General features: G+C 51.6%; 1 protein-coding gene and 1 long non-coding RNA gene across 3 annotated transcripts in view; one reads left to right on the forward strand and one right to left on the reverse strand.

Moving 5' to 3' along the window:
* The window catches only part of LOC135896262 (protein turtle-like), a 594,776-nt gene that overhangs the window by 505,019 nt on the left and 63,596 nt on the right, over window positions 1–26,161 (forward strand). For both annotated transcript variants that reach the window (XM_070537869.1, XM_065424615.2), the window contains 2 exons: window positions 17,845–17,973; window positions 21,078–21,105. In XM_070537869.1, coding sequence (XP_070393970.1) covers window positions 17,845–17,973; window positions 21,078–21,105 — 157 coding nt within the window. The remainder of the gene's footprint in view (window positions 1–17,844; window positions 17,974–21,077; window positions 21,106–26,161) is intronic.
* Window positions 1–26,161, reverse strand: part of LOC139059432 (uncharacterized) — a 350,104-nt gene that overhangs the window by 233,039 nt on the left and 90,904 nt on the right. The gene's annotated exons all lie outside the window — the stretch shown is intronic.

Here is a 26,161-nt window from a genome sequence, read left to right on the forward strand (position 1 = left end):
CCATGTTCTTACTGTCATCCCATGTGAACATCTCATTGTTAACACGCATATTATCATTAATTAAGCGAACTTTCTTGCCTCGTTCTTTTTCACTTTTAGCACTATCCCACAAGCGTTTTCGTTTCCTTAGTGTGCTGCGCGAGTAATCGTTTTGAATCGATATTCGACTACCCTTTAACTTGTGCGCACTTTTTAGGACAAGCTGTTTTTCGGTGAAATCTTGTAATCGGCAGGAACACTAGAGGGGTAAGGAGAAGAAGGAGGTGGTGTGGTACAAACTTTATTTAGTGAGGGCCAGAAAATGAATAGAAAATTCAGATGCCGTCGTTGCGTCGGTGGCCTTCAGGCTGCCGGTCGTGGCCACCAGATCATGCCTGGCGGCGACTTCCGCTGCCCAGATCGTTAGCCGTAGGTGGACATCCGGCTCCGAGCTGGCCAAAGCAGCCTCCCACAGCTGCGAACTCGACACGTGCCAAGAGCCAGTGGGAGAGTGTTTCGAGCATGAATAGAGAATATGAGCATAGTCGGCTTGTGGGTGTCTGCAGAGCGTGCATTCGGGTGAGAAGGCACCGGGATGAATAAGGACAAGTCGGGCAGGAGAGAGGAAAGTGTGGGCCTGTAAATGGCGCCACGTGCTCTGTTGGAGCTTAGACAGGGATTTCTGTGTGTGTATGTGGGGGAGGGGGGGGGGGATACACGAGAGTTGCGGTAATGAAGGGTGATGTCATGGAAGGTGAGAAGGGAGTCACGCGTGTCCGTCCCGCAGTGGAGGGGGCCAGCTCGGTCTGTCATCTCGCGAGCGATGGAATTTGCCGCCTCGTTGCCAGCGTCCCCCGCGTGAGCCGGAACCCAGAGGAGTTGGATACGACGAGAAGAGGGAGGCGAGTGCTCAAATATACTGAGCGCAGAGGAGGAGATGCGACCTTTCGCAAAGTTGTGGACTGGAAGCAGGTGCATTCTTCTCCGGCGGCTGCCAGAGTGTCTCGATGTCCTCTTCACCCGCCGCTCCTACAGAGTGAAGACAGCCGCGGCGTCTACGCTACGGCGTTGGCCCCGCGAATCGCGGACGTCGTAGTAGACGGGCGCGTGCCGTAGAGACGCGTTGCCGGCGCTCGTGTGTCTGGAAAGCAACCTGCGACGTGGCCGAAATGCGCGCCCGCGCGGTACACATCTTCAAAGCGATCTGCGATGTTTGCAGGGTGCGCGTAGTGCCGGTAGCTTCGTGTATGCGCGGTGCTTTCGACGTTTCTTTCGCGCTGAAGCGACAGGGGCACGAAGATCAATTGACCGGTTCCAAAATTGTGAGCGCCACCTGCAGGGAAAACGCAGAACCTGGCGCCACGCCGTTTGGTTGGAAAATAAGGCCTAGGCTAGTTTGCACTCCGTGCTCCGTGTATCGATACGACCTGCTTTCTGCGTCGTTTCAGTGCTTTATTGAATAGCTTTCAATGAGTGCGCGAGTAATGATTGAAGAAGACAATATAGCCCGCCCGTTTGTGCACACGCGACTTCTCGAAGTGCCCCGTAACGAGCGACGGCGTTAGGCGGAATCTGCCCTCGAACACTTCGACCGTTCGTCAGGCGCATCGAGGCTGGGCGCTACATGACGAAGGCTACGTGGGAAATCAAATGCTAAGCTTCCCCACAGCTGATTCAGAAGGTGGACTGACTGGTACTAGCGACATGCAAGTCGTCCATGAATACGGGCAGCGTTTACGTGGTGTCGGCGTGGTATATGACCGGAACCGGTAATGGCAGATCCTATACAGTTTATACATAACACGATATGTTATATACAGCCAACCAGCAGTATTTACATACTTTTGGAATTGTTAAAATAACGCCAAAAATTTCTTTATACTAAGATAACTAGCTATTGTATGAAAATAACACTATTTTGCTGCCTCTAAGCTTCAGGTCATGATAACTTTTCAGTAAGCGGAAATGCTAGTGGACCACATTGTTGACAGCAATGTACTGACATGTTTCTGTTACAAGCAAATGGAGTTGACTGCGCGATTTAGTTTGTCGTTTTCATAAAATAACTCCCATGCTGCGTTTACATTACACAATAATAGCAGTGTTGCGGCGTGCAAATCAAAGTAGCGCACAGTGCTAAAGGGTGTGTACAAAAAAAAAAAGCAATGAGCACTGACGGGATCCTACACTCCTTTCACAGTCCCTATGCATGGTTTTCGTAACATCGTGACCCACAGGGCAGCAATACAAATTTTTTTCACAGCACGTTGATCTACTTAAGGTTGCAGCCCCTTTGCCTTTTCACGCAAGGGTGTTGTCGCCGTACAGCAGCCTCGCCAGGAGTCTTGCTGTACGTGATCACTGCCGGCGCGTAGTCCGGATGGTTTATCAGCTTCGACGGCCGGCGTACGCTTGGCAGAGGGAGTTTGCGACACGATGGTCGCTCGGAGATCTTTCTTTAAGGACAGTTGCCGGTGATGAAGTGCGCTCCGCAGATTCGAGAATGTTACCCGCCGTGGTTGCTCAGTGGCTATGGCGTTGGGCTGCTGAGCACTAGGTCGCGGGATCGAACCCCGGCCACGGCGGCCGCATTTCGATGGGGGCGAAAACACCAGTGTACTTAGATTTAGGTGCATGTTCAAGAATCCCAGGTAGTCAAAATTTCCGGAGTCCTCCACTATGACGTGCCTCAAAACGGTCGTTTTGCTGGAAAGCCCTATTCACACTGTAAGGTATGCTGTTATTACTAACCAAAACTATTTTGTTCGTGGGGGAACCTCATCCACCGAACCAACTAGTCACGCAATGTAATCTGCAGCTAACAGTTTGCACACTTGTCAAAGTATAACAGCACAGCTCCTATCGTAGCAGAAAGGTACCCACACTGTTACGGTCGTCGCGTATATTTCATTGCTCCTAAACTGCAGCTTAGAACTAGAGGATAATACTGCAATAAAGTCGCATTAGCGAATGGTGTATCGTGCGCCTCTGAGCAAGTCGACACACACAGTGGTTGGGCATCGAAAAACTGGCTGTCTCTTTATTGTGGTTGCTTTTCTATCTTCGTGTGAGAGGGTGCCGCATGCGCAGAAGTGGTTAGGGGAAAGAAGGATGCGCTGCTATCAGCTCGTCTGCTTCCGTGGTGGCCAAGTATGATACAAATGAAACATTGAGAAATACGCAATTGTTCTCCAAGGCTGACTGTAGGCTCAAACACTCGCACACACATCGCTCTGCGTGCTCCGTCCGCCTCAACGCCAGCACGAAGTCCTGCGATACCGACTTAAACCACTTTTGTACGTCTCACAGAACTGTTTATCACGTATAAAACGCGCTTCATACTAAATAGACCGCACGAGTGCGAAAACAAACGCCAGAACTACCGCCGAGCGTTGAAAGACGAAGCGCTCGCCCAAGCCAGCATGCCGTCTGCATGCCGCGTTGCAATATGGTGGCGCCCTTGAAAGAGAGGGTGGGGAGGTGACGTGAGAAAGCAAGGAAACCCCACTGCAATACGGCAGCGGTTGTGGGGAAACAGGATAAGCTTAAGTTCAAGGTACGGTACAGAACGTTGCTGCTATTTCTGAAAAATAAACGCCCTGCAAATATGTCAAGCGGTGTCAGGATTGGGGACTCAATCCCATCGCTTGTGATCCGTTGTCAAGATTGGAGCCGGGCATAAATTACAAGGTAGCTGGCCCATGCCGTCGTCCAACTTATCCATGCTGAGGACGTTGATGAAGGGAAGGACTGCTTCTCATCGAGAACGAGGAATATGGGTTTATTTACAGTATTTATATCAGTCTGACATGACGGCTTGAGAAAGTGCATCAGTCTAACATTACTGCTTGAGAGAGAGAGAGACTGACCTGAGCAGCCGCGAAACAGCGGTTTTTAAACACTCGGTCCTCTCCCGATACAAGCTGATGCGAACGTTCGTTTCGTCATCCGAAACTATAGCCATCTCCCCGCAGGACGGTCTACACACACAAATGCACACACGTTCGAATGTCCGGAGCCGACGTCAGAGGGGCCTCGTAGAACTCGGAGCCGGTCCGGGTAGCGCGTTGGGGAGCTTGGGAACAATAGTTGGCTGTCGAACTCATTCCGTCACAACGGCGATGAGGCTAGAGGTTGGTGGTGGTTTCAGCACAAAGCCTGCTTCATCGATCGCATCCTAGCTGAAGTGACGGAGAGTGGGGGATGCCCGTATTGTTCCCCGACACAAAGTCGATTTAGTCACGCTGTGGCTAGAAGTTGGCGGCGACGCTCCCGGAATGTTGCCGCCATAGTTGTAACTGGGTGGCAAACTTGCACTGCAGCTGGCCGTTCTTAACAGCGCCGAAATGTTGCCGCCATAGTGGTAACTGGGTGGCAAACTTGCACTGCAGCTGGCCGTTCTTTACAGCGGGCAACTTACGCAGGGCGTGCAGAAGCAGAGCCACATTATAAACCGCACCGCAGGGTCCAGGAGACACTACGGAAGCGATAGACCGTCAAATCAACACTTCTGTGCCTGCCGCGTTAGCTTTGCGGCTATGGCATTGCATGATGGGGTGGATGTGATCCCAATCACGGCAGCCGCATTTCGGTGGGGGCGAAATAGAAAGCACATGTGCACTTAGATTTTGGGATGTGTTAAAGGACATCACGGTGTCAGAATTAATACGGGGTCCCCCACTACGGCTTACCTCATAATCCGAGTGTGGTTTTCACACGCACAGTCCCATAATCCAATTCACGTTTAATACTTCTGCAACAATGCGATGTCCCATGGGAGACAATGACTATGCTCAACCCTCTCAGAGCATATGAAATATGGCGCACAACAACGCCTCAAGCAAATACCTCTCCCTATGTCTTCTGTGTACTACGCAGACAAACAGCAGTGGTGCACGCAAGGTAACGTTTAACATCAACTCACTACTCTCGTGTTAGCCTAAACGTTGCAGAAATGAAGCTTTAGCCGTCAACACGACCGCTAATTATCGTCAAACAAAGCATCCGGCATGGAAAGCTTCGCTTACAGCGGCTCCCAGGGTGCGTGGGATCTGCACAATTTTTTTTGTTCACATTACAGACGTCAGCCAGCCGATACCCTGCTACGCAACGTTACTAGATTAGGTTCAGTTTTCAAACTTCTGTGAATGCGTGCACCCGCCACCTATTCTCGCGTCTCGTAGCGCTGCCGTCGCTATTGAAGGAGTTTTACATTTGCTCGGTCAGCACGGCGCGGCTGCTGCTTACTGGAATGGGGCAGTGTCGTCCTTACAGAAAAACAATGGGAGAACCGGGGACGCTCCTGCGATGACGCAACCAGAGAGGCGCTTCGACCGACCGGCGTGCCCAGCGCGTGACATTTAAAAATGTTGTGCAAAACTTTCTGCATTTATAAACTAAAACGCTCTCAAAACACAATGGAAGTTATTACAATTTGCAAAAAACAAATAATACAAACTGTTAGGATACATCAATAACACCGTCTAACTTGCACGGTTCCAACCATAGATCATGCAGTGTTCCTGATGGTCTGCTCAACGTTTCGTTTGCAGGAGACAAACAAGCGCTCGTCTGCTCGCTCAATTCGCTAAGTACGCATATGTTTTCAGTATTTCGAAACACACGAGGATGAAAAGCCCGCAAGCTGCACCTGCATTGTGCCTGGAGGGTTGCCTTCATGGTGCATCAGCTAGAAGCGGTCGCTAGGTTTCCCTGAAGAAAAATGTACTGCTCTGCGACGAATGCAGCCGCCATCGTTCCGATATATCGCTCTGCAAAACGGCGCCGAAGGGCAAGAATACAGCCAATGTTCTCAGTGTGCCCGATCTGAAGCAGCGCGGTGTTATGATCGTTATGCAGGAACCTCAATGTACACACACGCACTCACAGAAAAAGACATTTAGAAACCCAGCGCTCGCCGTGCGCGTAAAGAATGTGCGAACGCGGCAGGAAAAACCACGCAAGCAATCGGCCTTCTCCGCACGTACATGCATGGCATCCGCGACAACCATAAGTGCCGATCCCGGAGGCCCTGTGTTGCACCATTATTTTTCCTCTTTCCAGCAATGACTCCATGTTGCAGTGACAGATGGCGCTGCAGTAGACCGGCGTGCTCCAGCACCCCCGGCCGTCATCGCAAAAAGAGTTACGTTTTCGCCGCCGGACGGCACACTGCCTTATTCCAGTACACCATATCGCGGCGAAGCACTGTCTGCGGCTGTTTACGTGGTTTGGCGGTGTGTATACATGCATGTTATGCTGCAGTCTCGGGGCTCTTTGCGACACTCTTGTGCGTGTTGGATGCAGTGTGGGGTTTGGGGAGTTTACTGCCCGTCTCGTTATCCCGTATGCATCAATGGCCAGCCTATCCCCTACAAGAGAAATCATTGGTTTTTGGGTGTCATTGTTGACCGGGACCTCACTTGGGGCCCTCAGTTCGCCCACTTGAAGAAGCTCACATCTATTGTTCATGTCTTCAAGTTCATCGCCAGGAAAACATGGGGATCGTCACTGGGCTCCATGCTACAGTTATATCGAGCACTTTTTATCGGATTGCTACGTTATAGTTCTCCCGTGCTTGGCAAAACATGCAATTCAAATCTTCGAGAACTTCAGAGCGTGCAAGCACAGGCACTACGTGTTTGCCTAGGCCTTCCGCCGAGCGCCTCAACAGCAGGAACTCTTATAATGGCTCAAGACCTTCCGATCACTACTTACATTAGCACCGACACGCTTAGGGCCCAAGTTCGTCATGTTTCACGCATGCAGTCAAGCTCTCTTGCCTGCCCGCGAGAACCACGACCACTGGCGCCCTTCTCCAACGAGGTCAGCATCCATCGTGCCTGTCCACCATCGGGCTTCACACACTCAGCACGTTCAACCTCAGCTTTGTGGTGTTTAAAACAACCTCAAGTGCGCCTTATGGTTCCAGGGAAAGAAGACCTTGGCCCTGAAGCAAGCAGCTCGGGATTGTTTGAACACTGTCTACTTTGACCGAGTCCACATATATACGGATGGCTTTTCCACTCAGACCAGCTCCACCGGCGTAGTGGTTAATCGCGATCAATTGGCATCCGATACAAGATTTCTCACTTGACAACATTGACAGAGTCGGAGCTTGTTGCACTCCGAGGTGCCGTTGATTATATTAAGAACCAACCCGCTAATCGGTGGGCAATATTCTGCGATTCGAAGGTGGCCTTACAATGCCTTCTGTCATCTCTTCGTCGCGGGTCCTGTGAACAACTAGTGTCGGAGCTACGAGAAATGCACCATCGTATGATAGCGAAAGGACACGTCGTCGTGTTTTAGTGGCTGCCTGGACATTGCGGTATCTCCGGCAACGACCTCGCTGACGAAGCTGCTAGGAAAGCACACGAAGAAGCAACCCTTGTTTCTGTATCTTTATCGCGGACAGACGCAGCCCAACACTTAAGTAAGCTAGCGCACCGTATGACATTAGAGAAGTGGCACACACCCTAATTCACCCAAGATCGATTGCATTCCCTCGACCCCTCTATGTAACTGCGGCTGTTACCAGAGCTACCGTGAAATGAGGAAACAATGATGTGCCGCTTACGCTTGGGCGTCGCATTCGCCAATGCATATACGTTTTCATTGGAATGGCTGATAGCGCCGACTGCAATGCCTGCCGTGTCGAGGAAACTATAGAACATCTACTGAGCTACTGCCCGTCTTTTGAAAACGAAAGACATTACTTCTGCACAGCTCTCAATCAGCTAGATAGAACACCGTTCACCTTGCACAAGATCTTGGGACCATGGCCTCTCATATCGCAGCTACAGAAAGCCACAAAAGCGTTGCTGCGATTTTTGAAAGCTACGGGATTGAGTCACCGTCTGTGATCCCGACTGAGTGATCGAATGATATCCTTAGTAGACTTTCTCTTCTTCTTTTAATCTTTCCGTCCCCTTTTCCCTTTTCCCAGTGTAAGGTAGCCAACCGAGCTCAGTCCTAGTTAACCTCCCTACCTTTCATTTATCATTTGCTCTCTCTCACTTTTACTGCCCGTATCACCAAATTTTATTTGGTGAAGCGAATGCATTTTTATGCGTGCTTGCTGCAGCGAGAACGGGCCTTGAATGTACAAGTAATATCTGTCCGCAAGCGTGCAAACCTCACGTAGGTTTGAACATTGCACTTGTGATGTGGTGCTCTAATGGAAGAAAATAGTGCTAGCTTCATTTCTTAATGCTAAAATTAAGTGCTGAGTGTCTGTATATATGTAGAGAAGGTGCCTTTGATGTATTTCTGCTATTTTAAAGGAAGTGCGCCGATTGGCCTGCTGACTGTATACAACTGCTAATTAGTAGCAACTATTCGGTCTTATGATTGAGGTAGTAGTTCTGCGGAAACCCGCAAGGTGGAGAGAAGCAATGAATAACGGGAAAATCAAACATCCACCCGTTCGTAGCAATTGCTACAAAGGAAACCCCTTTGTAGCAATTGCTACGAACGGGTGGATGTCTGATTTTCCCTTTATTTGTTCGGACTTATGAATTATTAATAATTACATAGTTAATCAAAACAATTGTTGGACTAGCCGCTTGGCCTGCTGACCGTTACAACTGATGCTTACTTGCAATTATTAGTACTCAGTCATTACTTAGTTATTACTTAATCGTGCATCATTAATTAGTGCTATAACGACATATTTCCGGCTTTGGCCTTGTGCACAGCGTTCCTTTACCCTCAATTCTACACACTAACACACCTTCCCTCGTTTCCGCACCCTCCCGCCTCACACCCTCTCCACTTTAGAAGAACCCCACCTATATATACTGAGGCGAGGAAAGCGTACGCCGCCTTGAAGAAGACGAGTCCACTTGTCGAAACGTTGGCTCCTGCATTCACCTTGTTCACGTTTTGCTCATCGTCTTGAATTTCCATCTTCCGCATTCCCCGTGTTTTCCCTGGCTCAAAGTAAGTGACAGGAAGCACAAGATGGACAGGATACCTAAGTAAGAATTGTCTGAATAAGAGAAAACTGCGGTGTTGGTGCTGTGGCTACTTGTGCTACTTTAAGAGTTGATTTGCCATGTGTTATGAAATGCTTATGCTTTGCGCTTTCTTGTCACTTACTGGCATCCTATCCTGTCCCTCTTGTATTTCCTGTCACTGACTATGCGCCACAAATCTTTCGTTAAAGCTATGCACCAGTTTGGCCAACAGTATAGTCAAGTTAGTACTAATTAGCAACAGCTGACTCGTAGAGCGCAGTGGACGGCCAGGGCTGCTGGGGCCCTCGTCTAAGGACTCCAACAGCGCACTGCAGAGGGGAGGACGCTGGCATCGGCGTCGAGAGCAGTCGCACCTCACGTCGGATCCGCCAATTTTCGGCCCTCGTGCCGGTTCTTCTATCCCTATCCGGACAGTTTCTTCATGAGTGGGTGAAGCAAGTCGTCAGGACCATATCGATACCAGTTGTATACCAATACTCGCCCGGGGTGGCCCAGGAGAGTTTTGGGAAGCCCTTGACCACGCCGTGCGCCGACCTAGGCCTATCCGGCCTAGCTCGAGTGCGGCCGCCAGCACGCCAGCGCGCAGACGAAGGGACGACCACCCGGCCGCCCGCCGCCGCCTCGTCGCCCATCTCCCGGCTACCCACCGCCATGGAGATCGCTGTCCAAGGACAAGAGGTGACCCCCGATGAACTTTCGGATGCTTCCTGGCAGACGCCAGGCCTCCGCGCCCAAGAGAAACGCCGCGCAGCGTTGCGCCTCGCCGCCGCCGACGCAGCTAAATCGCCGCGTTCGAAGCAGGCAAGTGCTTCGCCTCCTCAGCCCCGCCGTCACGCTCCACTCCCTCGCCTTCCGGCCGACACGATTCACCTCGTCGGCCGCCCCAAAACCCCCGTCGACCTCACCAAACTCCAGCCTTGGCATTTGTACACCGCCTTGCTGCAAGCAGCGAGCCTGCAAGACCTCCCGCCCGCATCTCGCGACACGGTGCGGATCCACCCGGTCAACAACACCTTTACGCTCCGCGTCGCGGAATCGGCTCGCGCTCAAGCCTACCTCCGCATCACCTCCCTCACGGTGTCCGGCACCACTATCGCCATCCACCTCTACGCCCCACCGCCGGACGACGCCCTACGGGGCATACTCTACCACGCCTTCGACGACTTCACAGATGAAGCCATCCTTGACGATCTGCAGGCAAGCAATCCTGCACTTTCTATTGTGGGTGCCCGCCGTATGGGCAAGACTCCCCACATCTTGGTCACCCTCACGGACCCCAAACTACCCCGGTGGATCTTCTACCATGGAGTCCACCTTCGCCTCCTCCCTTTCCACAACAAGGTGGAGGCCTGTTTCAACTGCCGCTCGACTGGCCACCGGACCGACGTGTGCCCCAAGCCACAGCAAGACAGGTGCCGTCGTTGCGGCGACTTTCACCCCCCACCGCTCGAGGGCTCGCCCCCGACTTGCACCCCCCGCTGCATCGTTTGCAACGGGAATCACTCAACGCATAGTTCCAACTGTAAGCACCGCTACGTGCAGCGCCCTCAACCCCCGAAGCAAACGGCGCGCCGTCCTCCGCCGCCTCCGCCGCCTCCGCCCTCCAAGTCGACGAGTGACTTCCCACCCCTCGCTCCAGCGGCGCCCAAACCAGCCTCTAAGCCCAACCAGTCGACGTGGTCCCGCGGCCCCCCCGGCGCTCCCTCGGCGTCCTCCTCGCCGCAGGTCGTCGCACTGCAGCAGGAAAACGCCTCCCTACGGCAGCAGCTCACTGCACAAACCGCTACACTTGCGGCACAGAAGACCCAAATTGAATCCTTCCAAGCCCAACTACGAGCTCTTGAGGAGAAGCTTGAGGCAGCCATCACGCTCCCATCATGTCTGCCCTCCTCAATCGCCTCCTCCTCTGACATGGATGTTCAGACTTGCGAAGGAGGCACTAGCAAACGCCGCAGACCCAACACCCCTCCTGCATCTCTCCACTTTTCCGAAGAGATCCAGGCAGCCATCAAGACGACCCTGGTGGACCTAGAAAAACGGCTGGATAGCCGTTTCACCTCGATATACCAGCTTCTCACGGCACAACAAGAAGCCCTCAATGCCATGCGCACCGACCTCACTGCCTATCCCCCCGCCACGTCCTTCCAATCTCTCCAAGAGACGGTGGATAGCCTTCAAGCTTCCATGCTCGCAACCATCCGAGCCAAGCCACCGCTCCACGTCCGCACCACCTCATCCTCTACCGCCCGACCCTCGCAAGCACCAGCCGAGGCAATACCTCTTTCTTCCGCTACTAATCATGGCTGACCGCTCTGTCGTCACCGTTTGGCAGTGGAACTGCCGTGGTTTTCGCCCCAAGCGTAACCACCTCCTTCTACACCTTCAACAACTGGACCCCTCGGTCTCTCCTGACGTCATCGTTCTACAGGAGACTCACGCCACCATTTCCCTCTCGGGTTACGTCGCCCATGACCAAGTAGCTCATCACCCTCTGCCCCATCCCGTCACGGCCATCCTCACTCGGCGGACGCTCACGGTCAATCGAGCCGATCTGCCCTTCCCTACGGTCCACCATGTCTTTATCGAGGTCCTACCTCAGCGACGTGAAGACCCCTCTCTTTTTATTCTTAATGTTTATACCCCCCCACGCGTCAACAAAGACCTGTCGCTCGTTGCTCTGCTCCGTGCCGCTGCAGCGAGAGCAGCCAAATCCCCCCTCCTCGTTCTCGGTGACTTCAACGTCAGGCATCCGGACTGGGGTTACTCCAAGGCCGATGGCCCCGGCGCGAGGCTGTGGCAGCTCGCACACGACCTCCACCTCTCCCTGCTTACCGACCCCACGCAACCCACGCGCATCGGCAACAGCGTGTGCCGCGACACCACTCCGGACCTCAGCTTTTGCCGTTACGTGCACGACGCGCGCTGGTCCAATACACATCAGTCCCTGGGCAGCGACCACTACGTCCTCGCCATCCAAGCCCGTACCTCCCCGTGCAAGCCGCGCCCACACACGACCCGCTATACGGATTGGGATGCGTTCCGAGCCCGCCGGCTGCACTCTGCCACCCCCGACATCGAGGACCTTTCGATGTGGACCGACCAGCTACTGGCGGACCTCGACGGGGTCACCGCCTCGATCCCCACCACGGAGGACCATCCGGCAATTGACTCCCGCCTCGCCCACCTCTTAGCCGCTCGCACGAGCCTCACCAACCGTTGGCATAAGCAACGTCACAACCGTCGCCTGCGCCGCCGCATCGCATACCTCGATCGCGAGATCGAGCATCACACAACTGTACTCGCCCGCCAACAGTGGGAGCAGCTTTGCTCAGGGATCTCCGGTCAGTTGGGCTGCAAGCAATCGTGGCATCTCCTCCGCCACCTCCTCGACCCTGCTTCCGCCAAGTCAGTCGCTCGGCAACAATTACAACGCATTGTCCGGGCCTACCCCGGCGACACACCATCGCTGATAGCAGACCTGGCCGCCAAATACCTCCAGCTGACACCCCCTGGCACCTCTTTTCCCCCTCTCGCGTCCTACTCCGGGGCCCCCAACCCCGAACTAGATGCCGATATCACGGAAGCTGAAGTCTACGCGGCGCTACACAAGCTCCGCACCACCTCTGCCCCCGGTCCAGATCGCATTCCCAACAAACTACTCCGAAATCTTGATGCCCCTTCGGTCCTTGCCCTCACTTCGTTCCTGAATGAGTGCTGGCGCTCCGGCAACCTCCCCCAGTCGTGGAAACACGCTCGCGTGGCTTTCATCCCGAAGCCGGGCAAGAAACTCACAATCGAGAACCTCCGGCCCATCTCACTCACATCGTGCGTCGGCAAGCTCATGGAGCACGTCGTCCTAGCTCGCTTGCAAACGTACACCGACGCTCACCACCTCCTTCCCCACACCATGATTGGTTTCCGCCCCCACCTCTCCACACAAGACGTCCTCTTGCAACTCCACCACGACCTTCTCGATCCGCCCACCTTCTCGGACACTAAGGCTCTCCTTAGCCTCGACCTTCACAAGGCGTTCGACAACGTCTCCCATTCGGCTATTCTTACCGAACTCGCCACCATCAACCCCGGCTCTCGCACCTACCACTACATTCGCTCCTTCCTCACGGCCCGCACGGCCGAAATCATCGTGGGAGATCTCTCGTCTCCCACGTATGCGCTTGGATCTCGTGGTACCCCTCAAGGCGCTGTCTTGTCGCCTTTCCTTTTTAATCTCGCCCTTCGCTCACTTCCCGCCAAGCTCGACCGTATCCCCGATCTCAAACACACCCTGTACGCGGACGACGTAACTCTTTGGGTCACGTCTGGCTCCGACGGGCACATTGAGCAGACGTTGCAACGCGCAACTGACGTCGTCACAAGTCACGTGCACGCGGCCGGTCTCGCTTGCTCGGCGGCCAAATCGGCCCTCCTCCTCATGCGGCCCCCCGACCGGCGTCGCCACAAGACGCCTCACCCCACCATCACGATTCACGCCAATTCCACTCCCGTTCCCGTCGTCTCGCATCTCCGGGTGCTCGGGCTGATAGTACAGTCAAACCGCCATAATGCTCACACCATCGACCAGCTCTCGCTTTCGGTTCAGCAAACCGCGCGCATGCTTGCTCGTGTCAGAGCGCGGTGCATGGGCATGCGCGAACACGATCTCCTCCGCCTAGTGGACACTTTCGTCGTTTCCCGTCTCACGTACGGCCTTCCTTATACTCGTCTTCTCAAATCGGAACGCGACAAGGTCGACGTCCTCATCCGCCGTGCATACAAGACTGCTCTCGGCCTTCCCCCCAACGCGTCCACGGCACGTCTCCTCCGCCTGGGAGTACACAACACGCTCGACGAACTGATCGAAGCTCACCGCACCGCTCAGGTGCAACGCCTTCATCGTTCGCCGACCGGTCGCTACATCCTCTCTTCCATCGGTCATGACACCTCTTCTCACCCGCCAGACCTGGTCTCACTACCGCATGCTCTTCGGGCAGCCTTTTCTATCAAGCCGCTACCCAAGAATATGCTCCCGGGACACCACGACGCCCGTCGCCAAGCCCGTGCGGCCATGCTTCACGCCAAGTACGCCGACCACCCGGCCATCGCCTACGTGGATGCGGCCAGATACACCTCGCGCGGGGACGCCTTCGCAGTCGTCTCCGTCTCGCCCTCCTCGGTACCCTCGGCACCCTCGGGGCCGACAATCACGGCCGCCACCGTTCGAACGCCCTACGTCGTCGAGGCTGAGGAGGCAGCCATCGCTTTAGCCGCCACCTCGACCAACGCCAGCGTCATACTCTCCGACTCCAAGCACGCCATCTCCAATTTCGCCCGAGGTCTCGTCTCGCCTTCCACCTTACGGCTCCTTCGCCCACTTCTACTGGAGGACGAGCCGTGTCACATTGAACTGGTCTGGGTCCCCGCCCACTCGGGTCACCCCGGCAACGAGTCGGCTCACCAACACGCTCGAGGATTCGTCGACCGAGCGGTGGGCCCCTCCGCGTTGGACGCCCCGGTGCCGGAGCCCCTGGTCACCTACCACGACATTACCCAGCACTATCGCCTCGAACGGTACGCCTACCCACCTCCACATGGCAGTCTTCCCAAGCGGTCCGAGATCGCCTGGCGTCGCCTCCAGACCCGCACCTTTCCGTGCCCCCTAGTGTATTCGCACATCCACCCTGGTGTCATTGATCCACGCTGCTGCCTGTGCGGCGACGTTGCCTCCTTGAACCACATCCTCTGGGGCTGCCCGGAAGATCCCCCGGCCGCCGACCTCGTCTCGTCACCCCCCACCGACGAACAATGGGAGGCTCTTCTCTCCAGCACCGACCGAGACATCCAAACACGGGTCCTGGCACGAGCTGAAGACTCCATCGTGAAGCACAACCTGGAAGCCTACGTAGCTTAGCCTCCCTTATCCCTTACCCCTTCTAATAATAAAGTTGACACTCACTCACTCACTCGCACTGCAGAGACGCGCAGCAGCATTTTTACAGCTCAGTAATGTTTTTCAATCAATCTGCTAAACGCGAGCCTATACAAACATTGAAAATGCATCAGTGAAAACACTTGTTGCGTACGTAAGTTGCCGAGTCGGAGGGCCTATGTGCCTTCGCCGCCCGCGTAGAGATACACGCGGCACTCCAGCCATCTGTTGGCAAGCCAAAGCGCGGAGGCGCCCGCAATATACGGCGCCTACAGAGACTTTTCTACAGAACAATTTCTTTGCGAAGAATGACATTCTTTCTGAATGTCAACACGGATTCTGCTCGGGCAGGTCAACCGAAACAGCTTTGTTACGCCAAAAAGAACTAATAATTAATAATATTGATGCGGGAAAACTAACGTTGGGTATATTTATTGATTATAGCAAGGCATTTGATCGCTTAAGTCATCAAATTTTAATAAGTAAACTAGAAGGATATGGTATCAGTGGCGTGGCAAATCAGCTCTTTCAATCTTATCTGTCTGGGCGGACGCAGTGCGTTGCTATCGAAAAATACTGCTCTTCATATAGGGAAATTAAATCAGGTGTGCCCCAGTGTAGCGTTTTAGGCCCGATTTTGTTTAATATCTATGTAAACGCTACTGCTGAAATAGTAAGTGACACATCCGTTGTACTATACGCTGACGATACGAGCCTGTTTGTCTCTGGCAATGATCTTGATGATCTGTTACAAAGATCTCGCAGCATCCTTTCTAAATTGTCGAGTTGGTCTCGTGATAACGCTCTAACAATTAATAGCTCTAAATCAAAGGCCATATTGTTCAAGGCAAGAGGCAGGCAGTCTTATTTAAATGAAGAATTATTGTTGGATGGCGCGCCCATTGAGATTGTAAGCAAATACAAAGTGTTGGGCGTGACACTGTCAGAAGATATGAACTGGGCATATCACATTGAACAAATTATGAAATCATTGTCATCTGCCGCAGGTGCATTGTCCCGTAGCAGTCATTTTTTTTCCAGAGAAAGTAAAGTTGTGTATATATTATGCTTCGTTTCAATCGCATCTGAATTATTGTGCGCTTGTATGGGCTACCACCACGAAACGTAATCTTCATTACTTCTTCAACTTCAAAAACGAGCACTTCGACATGTAGCGAATGTACCTTATTTCCATTCTACTGCGCAACTTTTTGAAAGTTATAACATAATACAAGTAACTAACATTTACGAATACAGGCTACTGTATTCTTTTTGCTTCGGCTCCGAAAAGTTTCAAATATTTTTAAAAAATACGTCACGACTTGAATATGACAGAAGTGATGCGCGTACCCGCAGCAAAGACAGGGGGTTAGTACCGTACAGGCGTACAAATTACCTCATGCAGTCGCTAAGACACACGCTACCTTCACTGTTAAATAAATTTGGTAAAGAAATTGTTATGACAAATACCTTGACCCGAAAACAGCTTAGAGCATATTTTTGTAAAGAAATTTTTGAAATGTGATCTTTGTCATTATTGTAAATGTAACCCATTGTATTTGTAACAATACATTGTATTGTATTTGTATATTGTATTTGTATTTGTACTGCTGCCATGTGAGGGCCGTCAGGCACATTCAAGCTGTATGTCGCAGCTTTTCGCCTGGAAGACCCCCAACAAGTTTGTTGGAAATAAAACATTTGATTGATTGATTGATTGATTGATTGATTGATTGATTGATTGATTGATTGATTGATTGATTGATTGATTGATTGGCTTCAACAACGGAACCTAGGCTAGCATAGTTGCCCCTACGAGACCACGCAGCGCCGCCATCTTTTTTGTTCGCTTTACGGACGATAGCCAGCCTAGATAACAAGACCACGCATACGGCTCATCCATACAGGTCCGTCAGGTAAACAGCTTCGCTGTAAAACAACTGGTCGCCGACAGCTCCACCTGGTGCCGCGATGCCCTCGATGCCCCCCCCCCCCCTCACACCTATCGCTTTCCGCAGCCGGCACGTCAGTGGTAGCCCCTTCGTGGCTGTCACTGACATTTCCGCCACTGCTGTCCGGCGTGGTGGTTTCGGTTTCCTTACTTGCTCTCGCTTCGTTGCCAGCCCCCTTCGCCGTGCTCGCATCGAAGTGTTCGCCATTGCTTTGCGGAATGGCGCCCCGCAGCTTCATTTCTACGTTGGCTAGCGTTTTTTCTACCTCCTTTCTCTGCTTCTATTCTCTCTTGACTTCCTTGTCGAGCTTTCCAACCCCCTTAGCTAGCTTATCCTTCTCCTGCTCCGGCCAGTCTAGCCGCGATCCTCCCTAGCACACACATCCTACAGATAAAAGCTACCCAGTTCGCTTGGCGAACTGACTCAAAGCGTGTTTCTTCCAACGCGTAAGAGTGCTTTCACTCACAACGTACGCGTGGGTTCCACCTGGTACCAACCATCATTTTGTACTAACAAGGCGCAGTACAATGTAGCCCTATTTGTTGGAAAAAATTATTCTTTACCTACTATAACTAAGCAAGAAGCCTTAGAAACTGAAAAGCACGAAAAATAATTTTTAAATATTGCTCAGTTAACCTAACACTCCTAGAGACAAACGAGCGAAATATCAAATTTAATAAAACTTGTCGTTTGGGCACGCTGCTCCTGCTGCGCTGAGAAGGCTCCTCCATTCGGCACGTCTGTTCCTTTCGGTGTCACTCGAGAGAGACGATGCTGGCGCATCCAAAATGCGCCACTCGAATTACAGGAAACGTGGCAACGAGGAACTATTTTTGTAGACGTCCTATGAAACAATTATTTTTTTCCCAAAGCTGTGCCATTTGAAGCTAGATCTGGTGTGAAGATTGGCTAATACTTTCTATTTCACTGAAACGTTGTGAGACGTTTATTTGTCCATGTATTGCTACCGATGCTAAGCACATGTTATATCGCTTGTCTTGTGCAGAGGGTGTGTGGCAGCTCAACTTTAGCCCTCTCCTTGCGGCACTCATAGCGGTCATCGGGGGCCTTGCAGTCATCGCCATCGCCATAGTCATCGTCATGAAGTTCAGGGACCACCCTGACGGCAACAAAGGTTAGTTAATATTCTTGGTTTGTAGCGCGAAGTGACACGCACAGACTAGAAGTCCGCACGAGCGTCTTCAAGTCTGCGTGTGTGTCACTTCGCGCTACAAACCAAGAATATGTTACCGTACCAACTCGCCCAACTTTCTATCCTTTTGGAAAGCTTAGTTCGCACTGAGCATTTCTTCTGACTTGACCTCAGCAATTATATGCTTACTTTGTCGCACGTGGAAGAAAAATAAGTTGCTTCGGAGGAGTCATTGTCTGCATCTACTAACTCTACGCGCTTGCATGTCTACCTTGGGATTGCTATAAGGCTTTCGTTGATTCTTAACCTACTTCCTACATGGCATATCGTACGTGACAGGCATGGCTTTCCATATCTAATGTTTAAGAGTTGACAATGCCTCTTCTAAAGTACGTGTGAACGCAAAACACCTGCACTATAAACCGATTTACACCTGCTGCATATTGGATGCAAATTGATCTATAGCTCACGCCCATACACTTGTAAAGGTGTAAGGGCGTGAGTTATAGACAGAAAAAATTCTCATCGGTGTAAATTAGGTTACAATGTGTAGCGCAAGAATGTTCCGTTTTTATTCAATTCAAGCATCGCACTCTTCACAAACGCTCGCTTTATATGCTTATCTTGTTTGAAGTCGTCTGCATGTCTATTTAGGCCGTAATATTGCAAACTTCATATAATCTCGCATACGATGCGGGAGGCTTCACGACAAGCACGAGCGCACCCCGGCAGAAGAGACACTTGCAAAAAATACCGCCGCAGGTCAACACTTCAGCCAAGAGTGTCTATATGCTCCTGTCGAATATTTCTTCTTTTGTTTTTCTGCGTCAATGTACAGTGTGTGATTTCTGTTAGCCTGCCAGTATATATGCGTAAACGGTGTCCTATGCTCAAAGCAAGCACGTCATGACCAATGACGGTCATGATTTGTCACTGGCGTGATCGTATGAAAGCCGGTAAGTATGCCACTTGGGTGGTGCGTATCACACTGGACAAATTGAACGCCTGTAAAAAAAAAAAGGCAAGAATGCGTTGCATATTGCGCGAGTTGGGGCCCAGCTTTTCCTCCGGCTGTCGTGACGTCACGTCACGTGGTTGCGCTAAAGGTCAATGGTGGCTGCCCGGCCGCGCCCAAGGGCTGAACTGAGTAATTGCAATATGCGACGCATAAAAATAGAAGCAACTTAATAACAAATATAGCAAACTTAAAAGAGAATAGACCCACATATGAGACGCGCAGCAATGAACAATGGCTCATACCCTCAATGGTGGCTGCCCGGCCGCGCCCAAGGGCTGAACTGAGTGATTGCAATATGCAACGCATAAAAGAAAAAAGAACTCCAGAGTGCTGCCCGCAGTGAGACATATAAGTGAAAATCCACCTCCCGCATGAAACCATTCAACAAATAATATTGGCACATGAGGGTTCTGAATAATGCGCACGAAACAAGCTCTGCGTGTTCCAAGGATGGCTTGTACTTCACTACAGAAAGCGAACTTAGTAAGAACGCCTTGCTAGGAGCTGACGCTCTTAGTGAGCAAGTGTTCGAACAGCGTGTGTCGCCTTGAGAGTTCTACAACAGCCTTCAAGGCATAATTTTATTGAAGCACAAAGTCAAGTATTTCCTACCACACGTCTACAGCTTGTTAACTTGGTTATTTGCTCTGTTTACTCATGCAGACAATATGCTTACAATGTATGCATTGGTTTTATATGGGAGGACTTTGCCACAAAGGCAACTGAATGCCTGACAATGCACCAACCCCAGCTCCCTAACGACCAAATTGCACAGTGCTTAGCACAGTAAGCCATCTTATTCGTCAGCAGAACCACAAAAAAAGAGAAAGATATGACAGGCAACATTACACACATATATGCCGCAAAATAGCACTAGCACTTCCAGAAAACGTAAACATCACGCTCACTTCTTTATTACAAACGATACATATATGCTGAAGAAAACACAGATATAGAAAGACGGTGACTAATAGAACAACATGTATGACGGAATAGTACCACCGTGACGTCAAGACCTCTCTATCGCATCAGAAATGCAATCTCTTTTTAGGCAAGTTCCACTGATGTGCAGCTAATGCACGTGCCCTCGGCACGAGCAATGTAAAACACTTCTAATATCTCCCTTTCTAGTCTATCTCGTTTTTCTTCTTTTAGTCCGCGTCTGTGCAGCACTGTTTTCGTCTTCAAGTATGTTACACCAACTCGCCCACATCAAGCTCCTGCTGATACATATATACGTTGCAAAACATGAATATGACCTACTGTAAAACTTTGCAGATAGGTGCTCTCGTGCATTACTGGTCGGCAAATACATCATTTCAATGGCCCGACTTTCTGACGCAGGAAACGTAGTGAAATATAAGACATATTCATGTCATTGACCACATTTATTAGGCTATATTATCTTAGCATGCACATCTGAGGTTTCCTTTTTTATTATAATACGACAGCGAATTGGAAAGTCTTTGCCCTTATTTTTTAAAAGCTAAATTACGGCTGTAAATGCGAATTCAACATATCCGTGCTCAGCGGTGGATTTTTCTTGGACCGGCCCGGCTTTATAACTGCCGGTAGCTCCGCGGCACGGCTATGCTGTCAGTTGTTTATGATGGCGGTAGTGCTTCACACGTCCATGGCGTACGAGCAACGAAGTGTTATTTCTTTTCTATGGACCAAGAGACGAACGCCCATCGAAATCTACAGGGAAATGCAGTCCACGTATGGGGAAAGGTGTCTCGCTTTGAGAAGTGTGAGATTGTGGTGTTGTGTGTTCGCAAAAGGCTGTGAAGACTTGCATTACAATGAGCATTCGGGAAGGCCGCGTGCCTCGCTTGCTGACGACAGGGGCACCTCTAAACTAGTGCTGCGACGGGACAAACGTCGGAACCGACGTGGGGACTATGTAGAAAAATGGTATAAAGTACGTAGAAAAGTACGTGCGTATATTTGTAATTGGCTGTATGTACCTTACTTTGGCTAATAAAGAGTAGGGGTAAATACTTTTTGATTCACCCTCGTAATATTATGTGTTAACGCTTAGCTTCGCATTTTCTTCCCTTCTTTTCAGTGCAAGAACGACTGAAGAAGGATGAAAAGTAAGTTCATAGAATGTTACGTGATACGTTTACTGCTCGGCAAGGGACAATAGTGGTATTATCAGACGTAGGCGATTCCCGCTGCTTTGCATTAAATTAATGCGAGAGCAGGCTGTCACAGCGCACACCGCCATGTTCTCAAGAACAACTTTTTCGCGATGCTCACAGCCCCGTTCTCGTTCGCTGCAGTAATTGTGTGGCCTCCGAAATGCACGCGCACACTCCACCATTCTCAGAGTGTACTCGGGGCGCAGAATGCCGCGCGCGCATTACGAAACATCGCTATAGCACAGTGGCTTATTGGTCCTGCACCCAACTGCACACTGCCGCGTGGAGAACCCCAGTAGAGGGCAAAGTATTGTTTTTTGGAGCCCGCTGGCGAGTGCGAAGCTTAGGTTGCGAAGGCGGCTTCACTAGAAACCTGGCGATGACGCCATCGTCGTCGGCGTAACGGAAATGGCGGATGCAGTGAAACCACTTTCGAGGTTCTCCAGGGACACCAAAGGGAAAATTAGCTTCGACTGCATTAGTTTGCTGCCCATTCTGCAATATCAGAAGTCATTGGCACCACTGAAGAGGCTTGGGAATCCAGAATGGTGGTGACGCCGCCTTGAAGTTCCGGCTCGCCATGACGTCATAGATTTTGACGACGTCTGCCAGGGCCTACTTAATTGTTTAAAAATAAACTTGGACTAGCTTATAAATATTGAACTTGGCAAGCTTCGCGAACTCTTACGGGGTCAACAAGGCCCAAATACGAAAAAAATTGGAGGACGCTCCAATTTTTTTCTTTTTTGACGCTCCAATTTTTTTTTTTTGGAGCGGAACGCGATAGCGTTATCGCACCCCGTTCACACCGCCCACTCAAACGCGCTACGCCAGCCAAACGTCGCGATCGGCAGAGATAGCCGGGCCCCGACGCGCCATGAAGGCGGACGCGGTCATGGGGCGAGTGGCGCGCCACGTGTAGGGGCAGCGCCGTGCTAGAGTGTACTAGATTCGGAGAGTGGGTCCAACGAGGGCTCCGCGCTGAGGCATTTTCTATTGAAAATCCAGAGGGCGCCACCATCGCCTTCTTCTGGAGGCCACGCACCCGCGCACGGCGGAGGCCGCGGCGGCGCCGGTCGGAGAGCGTGCCCCCTGTTGCGTGTGCCGAGGTATGCGTGGCCGGCAGGAGGTCTCGGACCCCACTTCACGCAGAGTCAGAGTCGAGGAGAGCTTTCTCGGCGAAGAATTCTTTATACAGTATGTACAAGTTGGCGTGGATATCAGGAGAGACCAACCGAGCAGCTCCAAGCTGCTTAAATAACACTTCCCGTCCCCAGATTCCCCAGATAGTCCCTAAGGACGAACAAGTTCGAGAGAGAGAGGGTCCGGGCAGCCTCGGTGGTCCCAACGCCGCTTTCAGTGGCCGGCGCCTCCGGGCACCGCGCTGCGCCGTCAGGCTAATCTGGCGGTCGGTCGGTATGGGGCGCCGGGCAAGTTCAGTGGCCCGGCATACGACAAAGGGAACGAACGATCTGCAAGGCAAGGTGTCGAAACATAGTCCTTGGGTGGTCGGTAAAAGGGTTGCCCCTTGGCGCCGCCGCACGAAGGAAGGGGTGGGGTGCATTGCTGTCCGCACGAGGAGGGGCCGAATAGCAGTCGGTAAGCCGACGGCCGCTTCCGTCGTTGACGCCGTGCAGCTGCGAGGACACCCACGCCGCGCACTTAGTCGTCACGTGCCCGAAGCGGGCACCATGTGGGGATTAACGCTGCCTCCACGGTCGACACACCACCGCACTGGCCTGCCGTCAGGCAAATCCCCAGGCACAAACATAACAGCTCCTCCGCCGACGGGGAAGATCTCGTACGGTGAGAAGTCTCAGCTGCTCGACGGAAGAGATCTGCTTCGCCTCCTGTCTCTTGATTTTCTCCTAAATCAGGTAGGACGAAACCACTGGCTCGGCAGTGCAAGCCGTACTCGCCAAGCGACCAAGCTGACATTGACAGTGAAAACTCCTAAACATGTACTTCGTTAACTTCTGGCAGTCACACAAGTGTTCTCGCTTCTTCACAATGCAAATAAACAAAACTTTACAGTTGCAGTCAAAAGAAATCTAGTACAAGCTAGCAAGATAAACTAAAAGGCGCGGCTTAAACCATCAGCATTGGCGTTGGCCGCTCCCTTTCGATAGCGCACGCTGAAATTCAGCTCCTGAAGTGCTAGACTCCACCTTAACAATCGGGGATCCTTGCCTGACATTTGAGCCAGCCACTTTAGCGGGCAATGATCGGTCACAAAGACAAATGTCATTCCGTAAAGGTAGCAGGCTAGTTTTTGAGATGCCCAAACAAGGCATGCACATTCTTTTTCCGATGCGCTATAGGCCTCCTCTCGCACCGTGAGCTTTCGGCTGGCGCATAACACTGGGTGCTCTTCACCATTGTCACCCTCCTGACACAACACAACCCCCAACCCACGATTGCCTGCATCGCACTGTACAATGGAGGGTCGGTCGTAGTTCGGTGCACGCAGCACGGGAGAAGCCGAGAGAGCCGCTTTTAGCCCCTGAAACGCGTCCCCCTTGGCGTCATCCCAAATTACTCTTTCAAGAGCCGATTTTCTTAGGGCATCGGTCAGTGGAGCCGCTTGTTCTGAATATTGGGGAATGGGACACATCTGATCTTTGGTTGTCGCATTCAGCTTCCTATATTCAGTGCTAGGCGGTGGGTCTTTACCCGGGACCTCTACAAGAATGAGCGGAGAAGCATAGAAGCTCTCGCAAGGCTCGATTATTCTAAGTTTCAGCATCCGCTCAATTTCTCTTTTTAACATTTCCTGCTGTCTCGGTGCCGTCCTGTAAGCTCGTGACTTCACTGGAGTCTCGGATGCGAGTTCTGTGTCGTGAGCCATCAGTTCCGTCTTTCCTGGATTTTGAGAAAACAAATCCATGTTCTCTTCTACCAAGTTATTTGGATCAGCCAATCGCAGGTCTGTCAAAGCTTCCCGAGACGCAGCGACCCTCATCACATCTTTCGCACCCGTAATTTCCTTCATTTCGCTTAGACGCGGAATTTCTGTCGCCACTTCCTCCGTCATGTTGAGAGGCAAATTAACTGTTTGCTCCTTCATGAGAACCTCTCTCGTCACTTTTGCTAGCATGCTATCTAGTGAAATAGAGCACGGCAGGACAAACAGCCCGTCGACACATTCGACGTCCTTCATCAATGCGCTCTCGAACTTGGTTTGTCCGCCTGATTGCCCAAGAGCCTTCACCGCTGCATTTTCTGCAATCTCTCTCTCATGCTTAACAGTCTCTCCCTCACTACTCACAGATACTGAAGGGTTCTCTGGCTCAATTTCGCACTCATCGCCGAGTGGATTGCTTACTTCCACGTCGGTATCCCGTTCTTTCATTTCCAGCTTAGCAGCCAAGGCACGCGCTTTAGATGTCGTTAGAGCCGGAACGCTACCCTCTACCCAATCTTTACCCTGGTCCCTCAGTAGGCGATCGGTGCGGTTAGAGAACAAGTAAGTGTACTGCAGCGGCAGCTTGTTAGAAACAGCCGCCTCAGTACACACTTCACCGAACGGCCCGCTGAGCACCACATCTGCGACCGGAAGGCAGACACTCGTGTCTTCTAACACAGGCTTTATCCAAGCGCATTTGCCATTGTACTGCTCCTGCTTCACATAATCTGGGTGCACCAAGTCAATGGTTGCTCCACTGTCCCGCAACACGTTGCAGCTTTTCCCATTCACCTGCAGTTTAGACAGGTGCGGTTTGAGCAGCTCATCATTAGTCTGCGAGTCAGAAACGTACGCAAACACAACCCTTGGTTTGCGGCAGCCGACAGCTATGTGACCGGTTTCGTTGCAGTTAAAGCACGTCACCGGCCTCCGTTCTCCGAACAAGCTCTTCTGTGAACGCTTCTCGCGAATCTCTCTCTCTTGTTCCCCTATCGGCTGCTCGTGAACCTTCGGCTCCACTTCTTTCGCAGCATCTTTCCCATTACTGGGCCTAGCTGTACCCTCCCAGCCTCTCTTTTCCCTGGCACTGGCGATCGTAGCCTCCTCTTTAATTCCTCTGCGTGGGGCATACTGATCCGCCAGGTCAGCGGCTGACTGCACCGACTCGACACGATCCCTGTCTTGGATCCAAAGTTTCATTGCCTCCGGCACCTTTGAATAGAACTGCTCCAAGGCAAACACTTCTAACGCCTTTTCGAAGCTGCCAAAAGCTTTGGCGCCCTTTAACCACTCGGCCAAATTTACCTTTAACTCATAAGCAAACTCAGCAAAAGTGGCGCCCTGCCTTTTGTTCAGACTTCGAAATCTCTGCCTGAATGCCTCTGCTGATAAATGAAACCGCTTCAATAGGCTCTCTTTTACCTGATCATAGTCGTCAGAATCATCCGCAGGCAACCTCGCAAGCACATCTGCTACCTCGCAGGGCAACAAACTAAGCAAGCGCCGCGCCCAAGTGCTGCGAACAAATTTTGACTTTTCGCAAGTTCTCTCGAAATTTACCAGATACAGGCCTATATCTTGCCCAACCTTGAAGGGCTGCATAAGTTTAGATAGATCATAAAGGTCATGTCTACCTGCTCCCTCTGATTCCGGAACCACACCTGTCTTTCTCAACTCGACTTCAAGTCGAAGTTTCTCTATCTGAAGCTCTGTTAGCTTCTGCTCGTCCGCCTTGCGCCTTAGGATTTCGTTCCAAATTTCTACGATTTCCTCTTTCGCAAGATCCGTGCTCTCAATCGCTTCAATGATACTTGCTTTCGTCATTTGAAGCTGAACTTCAACGCCTAGCTCCTCGCAAAGGGATATGAGCTGAGTTCTAAGCAACCGTTTGAGATCCATCACGGAACACTGGTGTGACAATGCCTCGACCTCTACCCAGAAGTACCAAAACACACGCTTCTGCGGCAGGTCCCTACCAGCGACTAGGATTACACCTCTATCCAGTCAGCCTGGTCACTCAAAAGAGCAAAGCCAACACTCACCAGCCCTAAGCTGTCCGTGCCCGTGATCTCGGTGTGCTGTCGTCCGTCATACTTCAGGCTC

Source organism: Dermacentor albipictus, chromosome 4 (genome assembly GCF_038994185.2).
Source record: "Dermacentor albipictus isolate Rhodes 1998 colony chromosome 4, USDA_Dalb.pri_finalv2, whole genome shotgun sequence".
NCBI lineage: Eukaryota > Metazoa > Arthropoda > Arachnida > Ixodida > Ixodidae > Dermacentor > Dermacentor albipictus.